Source organism: Cuculus canorus, chromosome 9 (assembly GCF_017976375.1).
Source record: "Cuculus canorus isolate bCucCan1 chromosome 9, bCucCan1.pri, whole genome shotgun sequence".
Taxonomy (NCBI): Eukaryota; Metazoa; Chordata; class Aves; order Cuculiformes; family Cuculidae; genus Cuculus; species Cuculus canorus.
This window is the reverse complement of record NC_071409.1, coordinates 19,089,589-19,113,821: the sequence shown is the minus strand read 5'-3', so window position 1 is coordinate 19,113,821 and position 24,233 is coordinate 19,089,589. Positions and strand designations below refer to the sequence as shown.

Below are 24,233 nucleotides of genomic sequence, written 5' to 3'. Positions count from 1 at the left end.
GACATACCCAGAAAATCAGGTGAAAGGTTTGAAACGTTTCAAGTTGTTTAGCCAAATCCTTTAAAGCCATTGTCATTAACAAAATGGTCTTTTTTCTTCGTTCCTCATGTTGTAAACTGTAGTTTTTGATTTAGTATTTATCTTTTTAATGGCTTATACTTACATTACAAGCCCTGAGTTTGCTACAGGGCATTGAGAAATATTTTGTGGCTTGTGATGATTCGTGGGAAAGTTTGGGTAGACTGCACTGGACTGTATTTCGTGTTAATAGGTATTCTTATGGGCAACTCTGGTATGTAGGTAATTATGCAGTAGCATCTGCTGGTACAAATGTATTAACTTAAATATAATTGATATGACTCAAGGAATCTAATATGCATGATAATGCACTAATATTACAGAAATTTTGGATCCCAGTGTTGAAGGAAAAGATTACAATTTTAAGATGTATACGTTTGTCTTCATACCCAAATTGTTGGCTATTTATCCTCCTATAGTAGATTCTAAGACAGCAAAATAGGTTAAAAATTATTATGACTGAACTAAGAAAATGAGTAAAGATCAATAAGATTTTTTTTGAAACAATTATAATAGTTTCTCTGTGCAATGCATGTTGTTATGGGGGGGAAAAAAAATCCATCCAACTTCTGTAATGTTACCAGAAATTCTTTCATTTGCAACCAAATTAAATTTTAAACTCCAAATACTAATTTGTCAGATTTTGTAAGGAATAAAAGCAGCATATATTAATTTTTTCAGCATTTTGTTGGAATACCTGCTGAATAACTGGAAGAAGCAGGACAATAACCAGATTACAAAACTGGATTTCAGCAGAGCTAACTTTAGCTCCTTTAAAGGCTTCCTTGGAGGAATCCTGTGGGATAGGGCTCTAGGAGGTAGGAGGGTCCAAGAGAGCTTGGCAATATTCAAGCACTTCTTCCTCCAGGGTCAAGATTGATGCATCACTAGGAGTTAGAAATTGAGTAAAGGGGGATAGAGGCCTGTGTAGATGAGTAAGGAGCTTTTGGAAAAAACTCAGCTGGAGGAAAACAGTTTGCAGAGGGTGGAAAAAGGGACTGGCCACTCACGAGGACTGTAGGAACACTGTCAGAGTATGTAGGGAGTGAAGTATATAGTGAGTGAAGTATGTAGTGAGGAAGCCTAAGGCCCACTTGGAATGAAATCTGGCAAAGGACATCAAGGACAATAGGAGGGGCTTCTTCAAGTACCCCAGCGGCAAAGGGAAGAATAGGGAAAACGTGAGCCTGCTGCTGAATGAGGTAGATCTGGTAACAGAGGATGCAGATAAGGAAGAGTTGCTGAACACCTTCTTTGCTTCAGTCTATACTGCTACGGTCGGTCCTGAGGAATCCCAGGCCCTGTAGGAAAGACAGAGTTTGGAGAAAGGAAGACTCTCCTTTGTTTTAGATCATCTAGGCAAACTGAGCACTCCCAAGGAACCTAGTGAAGTGCAACAAAGGCAAGTATAGGGTTCTGCACCTCAGGAGGAATAATGTGATGTGTCGATACAGGTAGAGGTTGACCTGCTGGAAGGCAGCTGTGTGGAGAAGGACCTGGGAGCTCAAGTTAACCATCAGCCAGCAGAGTGCCCTCATGGCCTACAAGGCCAAGGGTATCCTGGAGTGCATCAAGAAGAGTGTAGCAAGCAGGTTGAGGGAGGTCACCTACCCCTCTACTCTGCCCTAATGCGGCCACATCTGGAGTCCTGTATCCAGCTCCCCAGTTCAAGAAAGGCAAGGAACTACTGGAGAGAGTGCAGCAGAGGGCCACAAAGATGATTAGGGGACTGGAGTGTCTCTCTTAGGAAGAGAGAACTTATGGACACAGAATTAACTCCTCATCTTTCATTTTGGTGTCTGTGCTGTTTGACTTGCCTTACCCTCAGATACTGAGACAATTTACTGATTACAGCATATGAAACAAGTACATGACAAATGGGGAAAAAAGAGCATTTTAGATCTCATTTCTGATGTCATTCTATATTAAAAAAAACCCCAAACAACTATGTGAAAGCATATCAAGCAATGTGATAACTGCATACTAGTAAGTAGAAAGTCAACAGTTTTGTTTTCCAAGAATACCTCACTGCAACTGGAATTGGGAGAAATAAAACTTTATTGCAGATCTGGGGAGAAATGGAAAACAATGTTAATCTAAAAATCATATATCTATCTTTTTTCTTTCCCTCTTCTTTTCTCTTTCTTCTCAATTGGGGAGAATAAGATTTTGTTGCTTTTCCTCTCTCTGGAAGAATATAGCTCGTTTTGTTTTCTAAGAGTATTGCATTGATAATTCAGAGATGCAAACAGCAGTGAAGAGTATTATTCCATACTAGAAATGCTTTCCATAGTTATAGTAAATAATTGAACTAACTAGTTTGGAAAAAATGAAGAATTCATTGGATATGAAGCACAATTCAAATGTGATGCATGTGCCCTTCTGTCAGAGAAGGCGTGCCAGGCCAGAATCTGAGCCTCAGTTTGTCTGGTCCAAGTGGAGCCTCACCTAAGCATTTGATTTTGCACAGTAGTTGTTAAAAACTTTATCTTCAGAGGGTTTTAAGCAAATGTAACATTAAAGTATCTCACTGGAGAGGGAGGATATGGTAAATTCTAGATGTACTTAGGTTGGGCTACACTCATACATGCATTCGGCATGGTGTAGCTGGGTGAAAAAGGCTGAGATCTGTTAAAGCTTGTCAGTACCTAAAAATAACTGTCTTGTTCCCATGTTTTATGATCCTTTGTGGGCTGATTAACATTTTTTTTTAGTAGTGGAAAACTGAGAAGTGACAGGAAAACGTAGGTAGCTTTCTGCTGGCAAAATAGTAGGATTAGTGAGCTGAACCTACTTATCATAGCTTCAGAAGACCACCACACCTTGCACAAGGAGACAGCAAGTCTACTGGTGATAAAAGCAATAAACGGATGTAGGAATATTTATCTTGGTGACAATTTTTTTTGTCAATATGCCTCCTTGTTTGTCAGTAGATGTGTATGAATCAGAAGCATTTGTCAACTTCCTTTGCAGAAACTCACCCTCTAGCCTTGTTGATGATATGTCAAAGCTAAGTTTTGTTACTTTGCTTGATTCAGGAGGGAAGTGTTTGCCAGCTCATGGCACTCAACAGCATGGGTGTATCGCAAATGGTGCCATTTCATGAAATGGATGTCCTTGTGGTATGTGGCAGTCCTACAAAGTGAGGTAATTTCTTAGCATGGTATTCCTTCTCTGTAAGATATGCATACGTATCTATATCTTTATATACATATACATATATTACAGTTTTTCTGTTTGAACAGTCTTTAGTAATTGAAGATCCATACATAAGATTCTTCCTCGTTCTTGTATATTTGCTGGGGTAGAAGATACTTCAGAGTCCACGTCTTCATTGGCTTGAAAATCCATCTCCATATTAAGTTACTGTATATTTTACAGTGTATTTGTTATAAAAGCTTACATATGTAGCTGAAATGCAAGCTGACCTACTTAAACCTCAGTTCTTCCCAGCTGTGCTAGATGTATCTAGAGATGAGTGCTCGTCTTTGCAAAATCTAAATGCAAGGTCACCCATTTAAGAGTTTTGAAGGAGTACTTTCCCTACAAGAACAGAGTAAAGATAAAATGGTGAATTTTTTTTTAAAGCCGATCAGCTTTTGATTCCCTGTATCAGGTTTTTAGGCTCTGCTTCCTAATATGATCTTAGAGTGGTAAGATTTACTTCTTAGTTGTGTGAGATGGAGTTCGGTATTAGTCAGCATTTATAGCATTAGTTCTCTTGCCAACAAATATTAGAAGAACATATTTCATTCCCTCACTTTTTTTCCTCTTTTTTTTTTAAAGCTGCTTACTTTTGTCATTCTATTTATTCTTTGCTTTCAATTATAACTACAAGAATAATCAAAAGTAGGAGTGGCAGAAATAAATCATGCAGAGATTTTTAAGTAAAATGAACATGTTTAAAAAGCACTCATTTTAATTCTGTTGATTTTATAAGTACAGTGAAGGACAGTGAAATTGTTACCGTTTATACTGGATCTTGTATATGCTGCACTGCTGTTGTATGCAGGCCCAGATTATAAAGTATCATCTTCTGTGCATCAGATCTTTATACTTGTTTGCATAATTTGATTTTTTTCAATCTTCTACAAACTGACTTTGTATGATTGTGTTTGTAGCTTCTGTGCACTCGTCTTTCAGCTGCTGAAGTCAGCTTGAGTTGTTATTTATTTTCTACAGATTCATTTATATTGTCATTATGTTGGAAGTCTGAAAACACTAGGAATGAATCAGAAGGCCATTGCTAATTTTGATTGCTGACCTTTTTTTTGAGGATTGGTTGCTGAAGCTGTGTGAATGAAAACTGAGGAGCACTAACTGATTAGAAAAGGATATTTAAAGAAACTTCAGAAAGGATGTTTTGACAAAGCTCCTGTTTTTTGTGGAGGGAAAAACACCTCTGTTGGGGAAAGCTGCCAAAGTGTTCTTGTTTCCCTTTTCCAGATAAGGACCTTGAGAGTAGAGAGAGACATTGAGTTGTTTTCTTATGGTCATAAAGCTATCAAGCGGGGTTGGAAGTTGAACTGTAGTCTTAGATCCCCCTCTACTGTGTTACATTTGTCAATTGTGCCCGGACTGAGAGGTCTCACAGAGGCAGAACAATTATCTGTAATTCTACTAGATAATGTAAGTATTACAAAAAGTAATATATGCATTATTAATAAAGTACAAATTAATAAAGCCTGTATTTTCTTCTGCATACTGATAAATTCCCTTGGCATGTTACTTCTTCTATCAGGAAGATATGCGAGTCATTTTGCTGCATGTGCCTTTGAAAAATGAGATTGCTCCTCAGTGTAATCATCCTCCAACAAAGTGGCTAAGAGAGAAAAACACCTCCTCTTGGGGATGGAAAACCTAGGTCTTAGTTCTTTGCAGTCCACATTGGAATGCTGCAGATTGGAGTGGTGTTTTGGTGCCTTTTCTGGCCTCTTAAAAAAATCAAACCAAAACAACCACAAGTATTTTTGAACATAAGAAACTTTCTTAATGGAAAACTCTTCAAAATCAGATCTTATCACAATAAAGAGTTCTTTCAACAAGGTGATATTTTTCTGATTCTGATTTTTTTGACTAAAAGTTGTGAGCTTGAATTAGTGCTTAGAAACAAATGAGGACAAATATACTTTGTTTGCCACTAAGCTCCAAAATGGTGATGTTTGCATCTGCATGAAGCCTCCTCCTCACCACAGGCTCCTTGTAACCGGTGAAAAATTGCTTACCACAACTAGATCTGGAAATAAAACTCGGACAAGCCAGAGGAATGTGGGATGAAAATCTCATCGATGATGGACTAAGTCTTTCTTTGGTTTTTCTCACTGTTCTGTTCTATCCATGTACACTCTCTGCCTGCTGGCGCTCAATTGCTCTTTTTAGTGTGTCATTTGTATAAATAACTGAAACCCTATTTTACTGTGGGTTTTGAGGCTGGGTATCTTTGCTTTTGTATTTAACCGATTTTAATTGTGAAAAAACATTTTTTCCCTATCTCCTATTAACTGAGGTTGTAGGCTAAACAACTACTTTTAATTCCGCGGCTAACCAGATAATGCAGTTCCTTTTACTGCACAATTCCCATGAAGCAAATACAAAAATAATGTTGCTCTTAAAACAAATAAATAAGAACAACCAAACACCCATTCCTCCCCAAAGCAAACAAACCAACCCAACACCCATCAACAAAAGAAAAAGCCTGAATACCAATATCTGTGCCCCCTCTATTTTTGTTGAAGGTGAAATATTTTCTATTTTTTTTTTCTTGTGAAAATGTCAGTCTGTGCTGCCAGACAGGTAGTCACTGCAAGAAACTACCTGCTTCTCTCCTGTGAAAACACTTACCAACTAGCAATTCTCTCACTTACCAACTCTCTTTCACAGAGACTGGATAAGAGAGTCATCTTAATAATTCGTGTGAAGGAACTCTGCCTATTCCCAGTGATGACGTGTTAGTTCTTGATATAATTTATATAGTTGGTGCAATTTTGTATGTAGTAAGGCTACCGCATTGTTAATATTTTTGAAACATTTAAGCTATATTCTTTAGGGGACAGCCCCCTCCCCCCCTCTTTCTGTTAGGTTTAAAGAATATGTAGCACAATACACTAGGGAGTTGGAAACACGTTACCAATAAATAATGACAGAAACTGTTAGCTGTTGATGATATTGCATTAATTCTCTAAAATATCTAGATTCTTGAATAGGAATGAGAGAATACTGAAAACAATGTCAGGAAGCCTTTGCTTTTTGTGAAGGATTTGAGTTGTGAGGGCTTCTCTCTAGGTTTGCAGAGCTGCTCTAGAAAACTTGTGATAATATTCATATCCTCTGGCAAGCCTCATCGCTGTTGGTGGAGAGCCCTATTTCCAGTGACATTGAACTTAGGCTTGTAGTCATCCATGACGTTTGCAGTGTGACGCAGTGATCTGTTTGCCATGGTTCTACACAGAATAGTATCTAGCTTTTTTCCCTTGCTGCTCTGATTGCTGTCATCATCAAAGTGTATTTCTGTTCTTTGTCTGTCAAACGGGCTCCTTAGAATCAAGAAACATTTTGGTTGCTGTACTGTAAATATATAGAATAGCTTTCTTTTTTCTTTTGGGACCAGAACAAAGCCCCTGAATTTCACATTTGGGTCTTTCTAGAGATGGTGAATGAATTAAGAGTTCCTCCTCTGGAAAGTAGTCTGTTTAAATCATTGCACGCAAGTGAGCACAACAAACAGTTTTTAGGAGAACATAAAACTAAGCTAGGCATTTCTCGCCATCAGTCATTGTTGGAAGAAGGGAGTGTGAAAAATCTTCAGTTTTGGTCCTTTTTGTGCTCTTCTCACTTTAGACTTTATTTCAAAGGAAGAAGTATTTTCAGTACTATCACTTTCATCTCTTGAGTTCTTAAATATATTTAAGAGTTAACAGAAGGTGATGCGATAAAATGCTAGAATTTAAACTACAAAGTACTGCTGTAGGTGCTAAAAGCCTAACATCAGAATCCCACTCTAAGGAAAGCGTCGATACTCAGTAGCTAAGAATAGTTATTTTTGTTGCCTTAGACTTCTGTTTTCTTTGAAATTAGTAGGGGGAGGACACCTCAGAATGCAGTATTGAAGATAAAAACTAATCATGATTTCTCCTGTGTTTAGAAGTTATAATAGCTTTGGCTATTTAAGGATTTCTGTTTTTCGAGAAATGGACAGCTTGTGCCTGGAGAGGCAGAAATGTTTGTCTTGTCACCTGTTTATCAAATATGGTTTGTTTTGCACTGCAGAACTGAATTGATAAATTAACTTCTTTCTCTTAATTACGTCTTTTAAATATAGAGCAAGTCAAGCTTGTTTGAATATAGAAACTCAGCACTATTTTTTTTACTTACCCGAGTTTGATGGTCGAGGAAGAGTTTCAGTGCGGGTGGCTCCTCTGTCCCCTGGAAGGGGTCTGTGCAACTCGATATCAGTTCCCAAATCAAACTAATGCGCTTGCTGTAGTGGCCTTGCTTGAGAGCTGAGATAAGGAAAGATCATCCCCAAATATTTTTCCTTCTCCTGTTCTAGGTGCATTTTGTCAGCTTTGAGCTTCAGGAAGGTCATACAGGTCTCCTTTCGTATTAGGGAACTGTTTGAGAAACAGACTTAAGTGCTTTAATAAATTCTTAATATCCACTCTTGCGTGATCATTTCATTAGCTGCATTATTGGATACTTTCAGGAAAGTATTTTTTGGTTTGCCACTCTTGAAGTTATCACAAAGCCAGCGAAGTCCTTATTTATGCATTTCTCTGCATATAAAAATAACTTAATTTAGTCTCTGTCCTTAAGTAGAGGAGGCTGCATTAGAACTGAGTGAAGACCTCCATCCAGCAAATGGATGTTTAGTTTGAGTGTTTTACTTTCAAGTGGAAATTTAGTAGATTAATTCAAGATGGTGTTCAGCGTTAGAACTGCAAGTTGCTGAGTGTCTGCTGTAGAGCTGGGGAGATTCTCCAGGTGTCTGCTGGAGTCTCACCTCCTGTACTGACTCTGAACTGACCAGGGGCTCATTGACAGCAAATTGAGATTCTAGGAGGAATGAGACAGGTGAAATATAGGAAACACTGACTGCAAATGTTAGGGCCATGAGCTGAGATTGAGGATTACGGGGGGGGGGAAAAAAAGCTAGCAAATGCTCAGATAAACTAACAGACATAAAGGGAAGACTTATTTTTCAAACATGAATGCATTTTACTTTTCTTATTGCTGTCTTGATAAAGAGCCTTTTCTGACTATGGAGTGGTTGATTTACCTGACTAATTTGATAATCAGGCAAGAATAAATTGTGAGCTGTCTGCAAACTTCTTCATTTATGTGAAACAAGTGAGAAGTTCCTTTGGAATATGCTATTCAGATGATTCAGTTTTGGGATGTCTGACTCGCCTTCTGTAGCAAAACTCAGATGCTGAGGCAAGGATAAAGGCTCATTGTGTGTGTCTATGCCGAAGATGCTCAGTGTGCGTACGCCAAGTTGCCATGAAGCTCACAGTAAATCACTAAAATAAATATTTTGTTACTTCTCTGTGTGATTATTAGCTTGAGGAGTGCTACTGTTTATGAGGATATTGTTATTCCTAAATAAGACTTTTGCTTGAATTAGTATAGCTTGCTTCGGAAATTCTACTTTAAAAGTATATTTTACCTAGTCTGAAGTAATTAGAATACGACAACAGAGTTTAGTTTTAAAAATATTTTTTTCTACTAGATTAAAAGGCAAAAGTCTTAACGTTCTTGATTGGACTGTTTTGAGTGTAATCTGGACAGAGGTTGAGGGCTACTTAGCTCTTTTAATTTCTTTGTTCCTTTAAGACAGAGCTGTGGCTTCGCTTGGATTTTTTGTTGTTAACAGTTGCAAATGTAAATATTAAAATAAAACCAACTTTGTAGGCAGGCAGGTGTACTTGTTCAACAAATTGATCGCAAATGTATCAGACACCTGTCATTTGATTTCCACAGCAGAAAAGAACAAATATTTTCTTGGAACTGAACTTGAAGTCTGTCTGGATAAGATTATCTTAAAAGTTTGTGTCCTTGTGGGGGAGAAGGAGGGGAAAAGAAGCAAAATAACCTTTTGTTTTATTTATAAGCCCTTTCTGTTACACAGTGGAAACAATCTCAAAATTACAGTGTTCAAGTAAAGCATTTTCCTTGGAGGTAATCTTTGTGAAAGACAGGGGAAAGGAAGTTTTGGGTTTTAGGTTTTTGGGTTCTTTGTAAAGATTTTGCCAAGGGGCACTGCAGCTGAGACAATCATAATTTGCTGCTGTGGAGAGCTGTGGCTGCAAAGTTCTCATCCCACAAAGGCTTGCTTGACAGTTATTTGGTTTTCCTATGAAATGCAAACTCAGAGGATCTTTAATATGGGTTGCAAACTTTATGTTGGTGTTTTGACTAAAACACCTGCTGCAAAAGAGAAATATCTGTCAATCGCTGCCTGTGTGAAAGTGAAAGCAAAGGGCGGGAAACATGGGAGCAGGAGAGTCCAAGAGGAGACAAAGCAGCCTTGCCTGAAGCACATGTTAATCAAAGGAGATCAAAGGATATGATGTCAGTTTATAGAGAAACAGGTCAGGCAAGCCCAGGTAGCTCGGGAAGCAGGATACTAATTATTCACAGAAGAAAGTCAGGTATAAGGTTACCGTGCTGCAGTTAAAAGTCAGGAGGTCAAAACTCGCACAGCAAGCAAGTCAGCTTGATAAAACAGCTTGGCTCCTTACGGGGAGAACTATAGAAATGGGAGAGAATGAACCTAGTGTACCAAGTCCGTCCCAACAAGGTAAGCACATGTAACCTGTGAAACGCTGTGGTGTTTGGAAGTTTGGGGCATTATTAGTCTCTGCATGTGGGAGCTTGTTTTGCTGCCGGCTGGTGCAGCGTGTGCCGCAGGTGCACTGGAGGGGATGTGTTTTTGCATGTGTTTTGAGGAAAGGAGGAAATCCACATCCCTCAATTCTGCTTTTAAAAGAACACTGCATGAATTTAGGAAGGGAAGGTCTTATAAGATCGTGTAAGGATTTGACACTGTATTGTCAACAAAGGTTGCTTTAAGCTTCAGGTGATCTGTGGATGTTGAGGGTACTGTCCTGTAGCTTAATTTGATCCTCTGCAGATATTTTTTTATAGGAAATGCTTTGCATAACTATTCTGTACAAATTGAGTACCTGTTGCATGTCAGATGCATAAAGATGAAGGATATTCTTTCCGTTTTGCATTCTTGACTTACCCCAGGTTGCTGCCTCTTTTTTCTTCTGGGCTGTGTGAAGGTAATGCCAACACACACATGCAAAGTAGCCCTTGTAAGCACTCGTGTGACACACTGTAAGAACAGAGTGTGCTGTCTGAGGTGTGTTAAACTTTCAGTAGAAACCTTAACACAGCAGTTCATAAAACTTGCTTAGTCCTTTTGCAACATTAATGTCAAGTTTTGCTTTAAGAAAGAAAGTTTTCCCGGAAGCCTTTTCTTTTTTTTCCAACAGACAATTTTAACATCCCAGGAAATATTATCTCCTTGAAGAATTATTCCATTATTTTATCTTCTTAGCATTCAGTGGTTTTCCCCCTTGACATTCAACCTGTGTTTTTCTTTTGCTTGACTCCACCAGTCTCTTCCTGACCGCTGCCTCGTGCTTTGCGTACCAGCAAGGAATAAAGCTTTATATCTGTTTTTGGGTTTGCAAGAATCCTCAAGCTATTGTGAAATTTGCGGATGGTTTTCTGAGAGCTGAAATAGTGAATTCCTAGTCGTCAAGAACCTGTGTCATCCCCTTTCCTCTTGAAGATATTCTTTATGTGTGTGCAAGAATGCTATACTGAGATTCAGATGTGTGTCTGGGACCTCTGTTAACTGGGAGTAACTCGGTTAATGCCAGAGCAGATTTTGTTCATAGAGAACTTTTTTACTGCTTTTTCTTTATTTGTATTATAAGTACTTACATGTGACATGGAAACATACATTAGCAAAACCAGTTTTCATCCAGATTTTAATTTTGAGAAAGCAAGAAAAATGTTCAGCGGTGTACAGGTCTAAACACCATTTCTGGGGTGGTATGGAGAGAATTGGTATTGTTTCTTTCTTCTCTTTCTTTATTCAGGATCTTACTTGAGGTTTCAGGGTTAAGATCCTCAGAAGTACATCCAGGCTAATTCTGACGTCAGTTTTTATGCTGTATGTGAGGAGCCACTATTGAAATCATATTGATAAAACTGATGTAGAATTATTTTGGGCTCATTGTATTTTATGTGGGTCTTTTAAGAGACATGATTGTGATTCTGGCTTAATTTGTGCCTTTTCTTCATTAGTGTAAGCGAGCTTAGTCATACGCAATTGCTCATGATTTTCATTAGTGAAAATCGGACAAGGATTAGGACTGCACTAATACCATTTTTAAAATAAATATTCTTTGTGTATGCACATGCAAACACACACTTTTCAGTTGCCATCAATCCAATGTACTTGGGTTATTTCCATGTGTGCTTGTTTTTAGAAACTGTCCAAAATAATTGGTGATTCAACCAATGTTTTTTAAGGAATAATAAGAAAGGTGGAAAAATTAACATTATTCAAGATACCTGTCAAAACCACTGCTAGCGAGACAACTTGCATTTCTTTTCATGTTATTTATTTTTAGAGAACTTTGTGCTTGTATGAATTACTAAGGGTGCCAGATTGACAGCCCTGGAGGCTGGCTTCACGTTTTCATTAGCAAAAGAGATACGGCCTGGGCAGCAGGTGCACAAACCTACTTGCTGTGCTATACCCTTGTGTCTCAGTTCTGCTGGGAAAAAAGCCTTTTTTGAGGATCCAAAGGTTTTAGTTCTGTTCACTCCTTGCCTTTCCCTGCAGCATTTTCTTCCAAGGGCACAACATAATGGTCTTATGATGATTAGGTTTGTGCACTAAAGACTACACAGAGGCCTTTATTTGATTTCACCAAACAGCCGTCAGATGGTGAAGAAGGCTTGGAGCTTACATAAGTCAGTAATTCTCGCCATCTGGTCAGTCAGTAAATATAAGGTCACTCTGCTGTCACAGCATTTTTGTTTTGCACCAAGTACAGTAAGCTCAGAGAATAAATTAGTTCTTGGTTTGGTTCTGTTGTTATTCTGCTACTTCTGTAAATGCTTCAGAGCTCTATTCTGCTTGCTTGCAGCCTGGGTGTGACAACTGAAAAGAGCAAAGCCCAGAACAATAGGGCTTTGACTGCCAGCCATAAATTGATTCCTCGTTCAAGCAAACACACTGAGAGCCCTTCAAAAATGCACTGCAACTCGCTGAGAATATCTTGTATTTTTGTGGTGTGTGTTTCTGTTGTTTTGTTGGGTTTGGGTTTGTTGCTTTCAGAATCAAAATCCAGTCGTTCACAAAAGTTGTTTTCAGTATTCCTGTGCATTAAGTACTGTTTACTGGAGAGTATGACAACATTAATCCCACAAGACGCAATTACTGTAAATATTAATTTTATGATATTGTACATGAGTTGTAATTGATTTTACACTATATTGTGTTGCTAGCTGATCATGGTAGTTTTGCTTGCTTGCTAACTGTGTGAAATACACGTTTGCCTTTCTGGACCGCAGAGGACAGAGTTAAATTGACAAGTTCAAGTTAGAGTAGTTTATTCTTTCAGTTCTCAGGAGGCACAGTAAGTGAGCCAGAATGAGAGGAGTCATGTGAGCATTATTAATATGCCGTCCTGAAAAAAATGGGGTTTTTTTAGGGCTCCCTTATGTGCTGTTTATTAGCATATATAAAGCATTTTTATAAATGATTTTGTTATATATATCCTTAATATAAACTTATGATTAAATAAGTATATTTCTTAAATTATTTCCAACAAATTCAGATGCCTTCTGCAACTAAACTGGGCTTTGGATCAGCTCCAAGGTGTGTGTTCCTTACAGTTTGTTCTTGTGTTCTGATGTTGATTTTTTAATCAATATATACGTACTCTCATGAAACATTTACAGACTACATGTAAAAGAAGCAACTATTGCTTTTTGCTGAGAAAGGTGATAGGAGAATATCAAGAGCCTGCCTAGAGACCATGGCATGCTTACATGGGGCAGTGGGATTTAAAAAATGAGTGTCCCCAAACTGAACTTTGTAATAATATTTTCAGTCTCGGGCTTCTCTCTCTTAATGAGGGCTTCTTGGCCACCAAGTCTTCTCTGCTTGTTTGACTATATGAAGAACAGTTTTTTGTGGTTTTGAGTAGGACTCTGAATAATGCTAATGAATGCTGTAATCAGCTCCAGTTATTAACTGGAGCTCTCTAACAAAAGGTGGTATCGCTGAAGGTCTGATGTAAAAAAGCTTCCTCCCCTCTTTATATTCGATGACCTCAGTCCTCAGAACTGAGTGCCTGTTTGCTCTCTGGACAATTATTAGGAGAACCTCATTAGGTCCCTTCTTGGCTTTTTTTGAATGATAATAGTGAGGGTTTCCTGTGACAGCATTTCTTACACAGATTGGCTCTATTCACCAACCAGGTACAGTAACAATGAGTAATTTAAAAAAAATTCATTTTATTGCTGCCTCCTGTAGATTTTTGACTTTCATTTCAAAGTTGTGAATCTAGAGAGCTGGAGAAATATGTTCTGATCACTATCCTGGTGCTGTGAAATATATGAGATTCAAATAGTCCTGCAGAGCCATCAGCAGCTCGATCGGCACAGAGCACTCTTTCGACTTCAGCTGAAGTAATTCTAGCATTTTCTGTGTGCTTTTAACTCATTTATCATAGGTATGCCTATTTTTTTTCCTTTCCACCTTTAATTTCCCAGTTTTTATGTGCTCATGAGTTGGGATTTTGGATTTCAATTCTACAGAAATACCCTCACTAACGTAAGCATATTAGTACTGAGAAAACTGCATAAATTGAAGCTTGATAACATTGAATCTCTCTCCAATGGTGAGGATCCACTGCAGAACTATCAACCCCAAGACTTCCAGCTCCCAATCTGCTTCATATTATTGTTGTTTTGCTGTTACCCTTTCCAGTTCTTTAAGGTATGTTGCAGATGATTGCATCCTAATAGATATGCCTGAAAATGAAACACGATAGCAACATCTTGCTGCAATAAATAGAACTGAAATTGAAAATGTAGTAAACATACAGTAAAAGGGTGATGTTTTCTAGGTGTCAAAAAACTTTTCCTCATAATCTTGGTCACAAAGCTACTTTAAACTTTGAAATTCTACCAAATATAGAAATAAGCTTTTGTTGGAAGTAGGGTCTATCAGATTCAGTGTTTGCCACTCAGGGAGGTGATCCAAGGGAAGTTGTTGGGTTTTGCCCCAGTACATCTTTCTTCAATGTGTGGTAAGCATTATATTTCTTTTGGCTGCTCCCGCACATCTCTTCTCTGAAAGTATGTCACTTACTGGGGAAAAATAAAGAAGTGAGGTTGATGCACAGGGAATTTCAACATGGTTTTAGCAGTGCAGGCCAAAGTTCAGACTTTATATAAACGTCTTATGCAGATACAATACTAGATCATAATCTAAAGGGTGCTCTGCATTCATAGCAAGTCCTGACAAGGTCCATTTTTCCTCCTCCTTCAAATACTGTCATTTTTCTGAAGGTGGCTGGAGTTTTTTTTTTCATCTCAATACAGGGATTGCATTCCATAGTCCTGGTGGAAAAGGTGGTGGTAGTGACTGGGTTTACTTTTTTTGCTTTTTTCCTTTGCTTGAAAAACAGCATCTCCACTGATCGCCACCACAAACGTGGTGGTACAATTCTGGGGCAGTATCCTAAAGAGCATTCTGTCTTGCAGTACGTTGTCGAGATATGCTTTATAAAGACAAGCAAGATTGTTTTCTTCATTGCAATATCATTGTGATCAAGGTATTTTTTTTTTAAATGCTCACTTATTATTTATAATTTATTTTATTATTTTATTCCCCTCCTCCACAAGGCCTGGTCTCTTAATTAATCCCTTCATACTTAGGATAATCTGAATAGATTTATGGACGTTGCCTGACCATGATGCAGTAATGTTACATTGTAATATAGTGTGCTTTAAGAATGATGAAAAAGTAGAATAAACGACTTTACTGGAATAATACTTTTCAGTGATCGTGTGTGGGTACTTTTTGCTCTGGGATTGTTTTTTCTGTGCTGTTGTCATTGTTATTTAAGTTAGATACAAGCCAATAAGAGAAACGTGACTACTTGGGACATCTAGGGCAAATAGAAAGAGTATTGACCTCAATACCTGTGCAATAATGCTTTGCCATGTAGCATGTAGTAAATGTTGAAAAATTTGAAACAGCTCAGTGTAGATTTGTTCCAAGTCTGGAGACTTTTTTAGTTCTCCTGCTATTCTTAGTGGTTCAGAGTGACTCTATGCGTTTCCAGATTGTCATAATATATATGTTGTTATGTATTGTATATCCCGAGATGTATGAAATGACTCTGAGTGAAGGAAATTTTAATGAGTGCTTGAGTAATTTTCCATCTCACTCACATGTTTCCAATTGTACAGTGACGCAGGCTGTTTGAAAGAGAAGAGCATACTGCTTGAATTTACCCTTCTGAAACCATTTATGAATTGTTAAACTAAAAGCACACTGTGAAAGCATTCAAACAAAACATGATAGACATAGAAGGTATTTTATGTCATGTCATGTACACGTGCTTTGAAAGGAGATGGAGAAGTGTGCTGCATAAAGACTTTTTCACTCTCTTAGGGATGTTGCTTTCAATACTTACTGCGAGCTTCTGTAGTCATGACAAGTAGTTAAAATTTAGCACATGTACAAAAGTTTGGGTGGGAGGCTGACTGTTTTAGCCTTAACTACTGAGGAATCGAGGCTTCTGTAGTTATGCCACCTCTGCCAGATGAACTTGAGAACGTTCAGGAAAATTTCGGGTACTTTCTATTTCTTCTGAAAGCATATTTTTCCAAAAGATTTTATCAGAGATCGGTTGATTTACGCAGCAGTAAATGTAGCTGAAGATATGGCAGCTATGGAGGAGAGGGAGCAAACAAGTTTAATTACTTTTCAGTGACTTCAATTCTTCATATCCTAAGATTAATTTTTAATTACACAGAAAGCTATGCAACCCTGAGGATGTGTGGACATGTCCACACCTAGAGAACAAAATGCTGCCTGGTTTGCTAAAGAAGAGTGCATGTTTGTTAGAAATACTGTGATTTCATTACCTGTTATGATATTTTCTAGCTCTCATTATTTCAAAGAAAAAGTAGCTCTGTAAGGATGCAGTTCAGCTGTATTTTAGTGTCTGTGTCATAGTTGTGACAATTTTTAAGAATCTCATGGTTGTGGAATATTTAGGTCTGGGAACAGTAACTGCAAAACTATTCCTTAGTCAGCAGAGAAGTAAGAAAGATTTACTTGATCTGTGTCAAGGAAGTACCTAGAAATCACTGGAAACCAGTGGTTAGTTTCAAAGAGACTTGTCATGTTCTTCCGTCTCAAGAAAGATGGGCATGTTCTGTGTAGTAGTGCTGGAGCCTTACACTCAGATTTTTAATTTCTGGGTGACAAAATATCAAGCCCTTTTTAGTGTTCAGGAGAATAAAAAGCATAACCTAAAGTTAACTAAATGTGTCCCTGTAGAAAGAGTCATAGAAAACAGATCTGAGATTTTTAGCCTGAGTATTACTGTGAATCTACAGGGCTCGGCATAGTTTCATAATAGCTAGCTTTGTCAATTTGTGTATGTATTCATCTTTTTCTTCAAATACTGCTTGTATAAAAGTGGCATTTCTGCTGTCTATGTAAGCTCAGCTTTATGTGCCTTCATAACACAATTAAGCTTACCGCATTTTATTCCTGCTAGCGCTGCGAAGAGGGGCTGAGTCAGACTGTATTTGTTCTTGTGCTTCATCAGCAGAAATGTTTACCAACTTTCTGGTTATTTTATTTGCGACAGTGTGATGAAGTAATGGTTGTACTGATATCAGAGGGTTTAATTTGACCTGTGTTGTCATTACCATTGACTGAGACAAAAAATAATCCAGTTTTACTTCCACTGCTCAATGGGCGGCTTTTAGGGCCGACAGGAAACAAATATACATCTTTTCACTACTAAACTGAGTATATTTAACCTGAAAGACTGAGAGTTACAGTAAACCCAAATCATGGCCATGGTGATAGTGCAGCAGAAACACTTTTTCTCTTTGTGTAGTTGATCAACTCGATCAACTGCATGCTCTTCTCATTTGCTCTTCTTTCCCTCTTTTCTCTCTTTAAGTATCTTCTCAATATGCCTTATATGACCGAAAGCCATACATAGGCTGTTTGGGTTATGAATATAAAACCATTCCAATATTTTAGTACATTAGATTACAGATGCCATATTACTCCACCTCTGGCAGTGTCAACAATTCTGGTGCCTTGCACACCATCCCTGGGATGCTGCCTCCCTGTAACAAAGGCTTCGTGGCAGTCGAGCCCTAAGGGACTGTAAATTCAGTTCTCTGCTAATTCATGGGCATTCTGTCCATCCACCTGTAAACTGTAGTGTAGCTGATGGTTAACTAATAGATAATTATATAAACCCATGCCCTCTACATGCCTGAACAACGAAATATTTATAACTGTTGCTTGTCGATATAGAGGATTATTCCTATTTACTGTTTCTATGCTTACCAGATTACATGTAAAAACCATACAATCCTTTATATTATCCATAAACATAATAAAAAATGCTATACTACATGACTTTGACTTAGTCAATAATTCTAGGCTTAGCCTGAGGGGTTGAAAAGAAAATTATTCCTGTTACAAATTTTAATTATGCCATAAACTTTGGAAATAGCTATTGATCTTCAGCATCTGGCATCAGAAATGCTGCCTGTGTTTTTTTTTATTTAGTTTGTGAGTAGCATTGTCATATAGAATAAAAATAAAAAATGTCAAAGTAGATGAAGATGTACCATATGCAAATGAGAATATTTTGGTTTGTTTATATACTAAAAATATTTTATTGCTGAAGAGGTTTTTTTTTGTTTCTTACCAGAATTTTTTTTTAGCTATCTCCTCAGAAATTTGCATTTTAGATGCGAGAAAGCAAATTCTAATTCTATCAAAGACCTTTTCTCACCGTGGGATTCTATAATGTTTACAGTGTGTTTCTTGTCTTAGAGGTACTTTTCAAACTGCAATTTCAATTCAATTGTCCTTTTCTCTGTTGTGGAAAAAGTTTAATTATAAGGGCAAGATATGACAAAACCTGGAACTGTATTTCTTAAACCTGGGCTGTTAGGCGATGGATGCATGTGTAAAAGAATTTCAGTCTGGCTTAAAATAATAAAAGTGAAATTCTGATATGAAAGCAGTGGCAAGGCTAACACTGCTTTTCAGTGCTGCGAGCTGCTACTCAGATATCACAGAGAAGGAGGAAGAGCTTTTTAATGTGTTTGAGTTTCAGAACAGCATGTAATGAGTGCAGCATTAGAAATGCAGACTACCTTTCTAATCATAATAAGGCCTAGAGCCAAATGTGTTGTTTCTTGGCATTTCTGCTTATGGTTCATGAGGTTTTACTCTAGGTGAAAGAAGGGGGGGAACTGAGGTGATCCTGGAAATAGTCATTTTAGGTGACTGGAAATACAGGCTACACTGATTAAAGTTTTGGTACGAGGCTCCTTGTAGGCAGAGTACAATACAACTCCATTTCTTTTACACCATCTAAAAGGGTCTTTGAGGAGATGCTGCTTGGTACCCCCCTATTTGAGGCAAATGGAGGAAGATAGTCTTTCTTATACGGGAGACCTGGAGCTACACAGAGAAAACCCACTAGGAAAGAATAGGTTAGAGAGCTCCAAAGAACTGGCCCTTGGAAGGGCGATTGAGGACAACTCACCATCATGACAAAGACTTATGGAGACTGAGTCTTGAGTAGGTGCCTGTGGAACCAAAAAATGCTTGCTTTCTCTTCAAATGTCTACGTTCTGTAAAGCATGGAGGTAGTTTGCGTAGTCATGAGAATCATGCCAGCTTAGGGCTGTTTTAGTTGGCTCAATACAAAGGTACAATGAACCTCGTCTTAGTGCCAAATACTATGTTGATGCATCTATGTTAAAAGGAAGGATGTTTGTAAAGGTATAGCCTGTAAGTAGGCTGCTCTGGAAGGGAAGCTCCCAGACCATACATGAGAAATATTGTGCTTTTCTCCATTCACCCCTTACTTTTCAGCAAGAGGAGGGTGCACTTCTATCACTTTCTGCTTGTTAGTTTTACTTCAATTCTTATCTTCATGCACCCCATAGTAAGCACTGATATCAAGCGGCATCTGTAATTTCTCAAAGTTTGTGCACATTACAACAATGCTGTGACCTCTTACTGAATAAGTAAACTAAGTAAAGTAGGACAAAGATGACTTGAGAGGCAGCTTGTAGTAGCTGTTGCCAACTCTTTGGCAGGAAATTGCTCCCTTGTAAGAGTATCTGCCAATGGCGTATTGATGCTTGAACCCTTCTGGCTGACTTTGTTCTTCCCAGCCTTGAACAAAAAGGGGTAGAAAAGATATCATTGAGGCTTGCAGGCATTTGAGGTGGCCAAACTGACAGGTTGCACTCCAGCAGGTAAACGGTAGCCTGTTAAGAACACACAGAGACAAAATGTGTCGTGTCAGTGTTGGGTGTTTTGTTGGAATGAACTTCCGTGAAGAGAGCAGCTGTGGCCTTTTCAAGGACACAGAGCAGTGGTGCTGTTTCTGAAGGCTTCCTATAGCAAGACTTGAATGTCTCAATCAAAAGATACATCTTCATTCTCTTTACAGAGGAGGACTAAGGCAGCATCTCTGTTTGCAGAATCCTCTCTGTAAAATTAAAAACACTGCATCACTCCCAATACTGTCTTCTCTGAAGAGCCCTAGCACTACTTGAATAATACTTTGTTTGATTTCATCTTTTGAAAGAAATTAAATGTGTGAAAAGTATACGTTTTTCACAGGGGAAAAATCCATTGAAAATACATAGTTCTCTCTAAAAGCTTCCAGCCATTTGACAATGCAGATCTGGGTTGATATTTCGCTCCTCTGCAGTCACTCGTTAGCCATTTAGTTTAGGCTTGTACTCTAGCAAAGTTCTGCCATCTATGTGTCGAGCAATTTATTTTGGTGACTGAAGGAAGCTCAGTACTTTGAAAAGTGTAAGATCTAATTTCTATATGCCCTACTTTTTCACGTACTGTTTCTGGCTGGCAGGTCAGATTTGTACTGCTGCCATAAGCAGCAACTTTAAATTAATATTGGTGTGTCACTGCAGTTGCTTTACTCAAGCCACCACACCAGAAAACAATTAGCTTCCAGTTAATGATAACAGAAAATGTTTTATAATAAGCTGTGCAATAACTTAATCATCTGCAAAAGGTGTAAAGGTTTTATATCAAAACGCAGTTAACTTTTGCTTTTTTATTTTCCCTTTTTAATAAATTGGTTTTGTAATACACGTGATTGATTGGGTTTTGTTTTGGAGGGAATTTGTGTGCGCTATAACATGGTGTCTGCTCTAACAATAGACACCTGCCACTAAATTCTCTGCTCTTTACATGTAGGGAGATAGGCTCCTTTCTGGTAGGAAGAGAAAGAAGAAGTGGTAGCTTGCATATGTTAAAGCTGGGAGCCGAGTTGTACACTGAAAGCTTAAAGCCATAGGTGGGCTAAGACAGAAAAGGACTTTTTAAAATTTTTGGTTGAATATCAGATTATCTGTTTGGACTTGTGTTTCTCCCTTGCCTTGCTTTGCAGAATAACCTGCTTCACTTTTTCCCTTATACTCTCATTTGAGATGGACTGATACAAACTGCCTCAGTTCTGCAGGCACTGCAGGGTTAAAATCTTTCAATAATTCTCAAGGGCCTTTATTGTAGTAAAGGTAAATACCATAGCGGCAAGAAGTACTTACAAGTACCTTTGTGGTTTTAATTGACTCATTTCTAACAGTAGAAGAGAGTGTTAAAATGAAATGGAAAAAACCAAAATCTTCCATACAAAAGGAAGTTTTCATAAGATGTGAGGTTAGAACATACTGAGATATTAAAAAAATCGAGAGGAAGAATAAAACTCTTACCATGAAGGATGGGAACTGAAGGGCTGGGAGAAAAAGATAACAAAATGAAGAATGCAATAATTTGTTCAGAAACCACTTGTGTTGCAGTTGCTGTCAGTTAGGAAGGCTGGTGGCACCCGCCACCTTCCTTTGCACTGCTGGGAACCCAAAATCAGGGAGCAAATTGCCACCTTTCTGAGAGTGTTTCTTATTTCCATTGAGACTTCTCAGATACCTTGTTGGCCGTCCACCCCAAACGCTGTAGGCACTCTGCTAACACCACTTTTGCAAAACAGGTTTATGTGCAATTCTTGATGTAATTGTTCATATTACCTCCTTCCCATGCCATGCAGAAGATTTGGGACAGGTTTCTGGGTGAAAGAGGGCTTAGCTACATCAGTGCCCTATGTAGTAGTTCGGGAGCACTTTTCCTTTTTTCTTATGCCGTAAAGCTCTGTCAGACTGCATATCTCTGAGCACTCTCCAGAGGGGATCTAGAAGTGAAGGGTTCTTTGTATGTTACTTCAGTGTTGTTTTTTAATCTGCTTTATGATCTTTCCAACTCATTTCATGATGTGAACATCCATTTCCTACAGAAAAGAAATCTCAGTTTTCTTGGGTTTTGGATTTTTTTTTTTTTTTAAAAAAAAAAAAGTAATTGAAAACAGAAATTCCTCTGGCAGAAGAATTTAATTTTTGGTTCCCTGATGGATATGTTTGACATCTTAAAATACTTAGTATCTTCAAAAATCTAGCTCCTAAATTTACATTAGTCAAATACTATCCAAGGCAGTCTTTTTTAAATGTGAAAATTGAAATTTGGCTTATAAATATACTTTATTGGTTTTTTTTTGCTTATTCTGATATTGCTGCTTTTTGTGTTTATAAGGTAAACAGCGTCCTTCATTATAGGCATGGATTTCTTAGACATTGCCGAAGGTGGCTCTTCAAAATACCTGAGGAACATCAGAAGGGTCTATAAACCAATCTTTCTCTTAGTGTTGCGCTCTTCAGCTGAAGATTAGAGATTACAGGTTACATATCTGTAAATCATCATACTTGGGGTCTGTTTTTTTGGTGGATTGGTATATACACAGACAATATAGTACAATATAGAGATCTTGTTTTCTCCTCAGCCATTTTTCATAAGTCAATAGCATGCAGAGCACCTTGTCTGCCTACTTTGGGTGTGTAATTTTATTTTGTTAAATTCTGCCCTTCCCACAGAGCGTGATGCAGACAAATGGGTAGAGCAGCGAGAGAAGGTTGTACAGTAACTTGTATATGTTCTGTGGCTACACACGTAAGGCGATAGTTAAAGTTCATGATTGTTTACACGTTGTTTAGCTTATTACTGAAATCAGCTTGGAAAAAAAAAAGAAAAAACATCCATTTCCTTGCCCTTTCAATATGGGGTTGTACTCCTAACCTAGGAAGTTAGTGTTGCGTTCACAGGCAATAGTCCTATTATTTCTCCTGTCATCTAGTTTAGTCAAGAAACCTTTCCTGAACAGTTTCTGTGAAGGTGAAGGAAGTGGTTTTTCTTCTTTGGATCTACCCAAATGCAAGAGAAAAATAAAATTGATTCTAAAAACAAAAGGATTCTTCATGTCAAGATGTATGTAGCCTTAGGGCATTGAGTTCTTTGGTTTATTTTATTTATGTAATGAGGAGAGTCTGTTGTAGCTTTATTTCTGTTTATTGCTTTGTCTTTAATGCAGACCAAAAGAAAACGTTTCACTGAATTTAATGTCTGTTTCCTAGTTCTGCATCATGTACGGTTACTGTTGTGCTCCCAGTAAATGGGCATATGGTTCAGTAAAACCTGGCTTTTGTCTGTTTGTAAAGTTTGCTGCTGCATTTAAGAAACTTGGATTGTTCCTTTCTCTTTTTTTTTAACTGGTTTGGTGTCAGCTGCAGTTGAACTGGATTGAATCTTTTGTTGCAATTACAGCAAAACTAAAAGATGCAGGAAAGAAAAATCGCCTTCATATTCCTAAAGTGACTTTTTTTTAATAAAATAAAACAGGTTTTCTGTTGTCTCAGAAGCAGATGTTTGTTTAAACCCAATCATGAACTCATATTCAGATTTAATTTATTGTTTAATTTTGTACCAGTCTTTTGTAAATGAACTGCCTCAGGAGCAAGTGAATAGGAGTTTTCCATATACTGAAGAGTTGGAATGGGTCTTTTTTTCTGCAGAGTTAAGCATCCTAGGAGAAAAAACCCAAAATCGCTGATGAGGCAGGCTGTCTTCTATAGATATTTGTCAGGGTTTAAAAGATGGAGTAACTTCAGTTTGCTGCATATCCCCAGTTAAGTCTGAGCAATATAGTTTGCTCCAAATTAGATCCTGGTCTTCAAAATTCAGAGTACTAAAAAGTGATTTTTGTGCTGGTTCCTTTTTTCAACTGTGGAAATCTGTGGCGATAGCTGTGTTCAGCTGTTTCATATGGACTGCATCGGAGTGCGGATAAGTCTGAGGGGGAGGCCGTGAAATACAGCTGGTATATTATTTTTGGATCAGATGTGAAATAGGTCCACTGACATTTCATGACGGTCATCTTGGTTTTCTGTATGGTAATTCGTAACTGATAAGCAAACACAAATGTTCGAGAATGAGATTTTGAACAAACCCCAAGCTTTAAAACTTTTGCTGAATTGCAGTCATATACTTGAACAGATTATAGACATTATGAGTACAAACATAATGTACATTTTACTACATCTGTTTATCCAGTTTGTCCTACCTATCATAGTTGATTTGATTTTTTCCTCTTAAAGACTGCAGAAAGGTTGTCTACATTTCATTTAAGTCACTTTATCTTGTGTATATTTCTTATTCGTAATCGGAAGAGGGATCACACAGTCCATCCAGTGACCCTTGTCTGGCTTTTAATGGAAACAGAAAAAAGTAAGGCACTGATTATGTCCATTCTAAAAATAAATCAATAAATACTAAACATAGGTCTGGAGCATTCATTTGAAATAAGTAAATTACAGTTGATTGTATATGGGGGGAAAAAAGGAAAAAATATCCTGTTAGCTTCATTTGACAGGATGTTTTTAGCAACATGTTTTCTTGGTTTCTGGGGTTTTTTTAT

General features: G+C 37.8%; 1 protein-coding gene across 11 annotated transcripts in view; it reads left to right on the top strand.

Annotated features, from left to right (window-relative positions):
- NAALADL2 (N-acetylated alpha-linked acidic dipeptidase like 2) overlaps positions 1 to 24,233 on the top strand; it is a 461,442-nt gene that overhangs the window by 94,842 nt on the left and 342,367 nt on the right. For 2 of the 11 annotated variants that reach the window (XM_054074714.1, XM_054074702.1), the window contains exon 1: positions 9,773 to 9,877. The exons of the other annotated variants lie outside the window; for them this stretch is intronic. In XM_054074714.1, coding sequence (XP_053930689.1) covers positions 9,835 to 9,877 — 43 coding nt within the window. In that variant the 5' untranslated portion in view covers positions 9,773 to 9,834. Of the gene's footprint in view, positions 1 to 9,772; positions 9,878 to 24,233 lie in introns of those variants that run through there. 11 annotated transcript variants of the gene reach the window in all.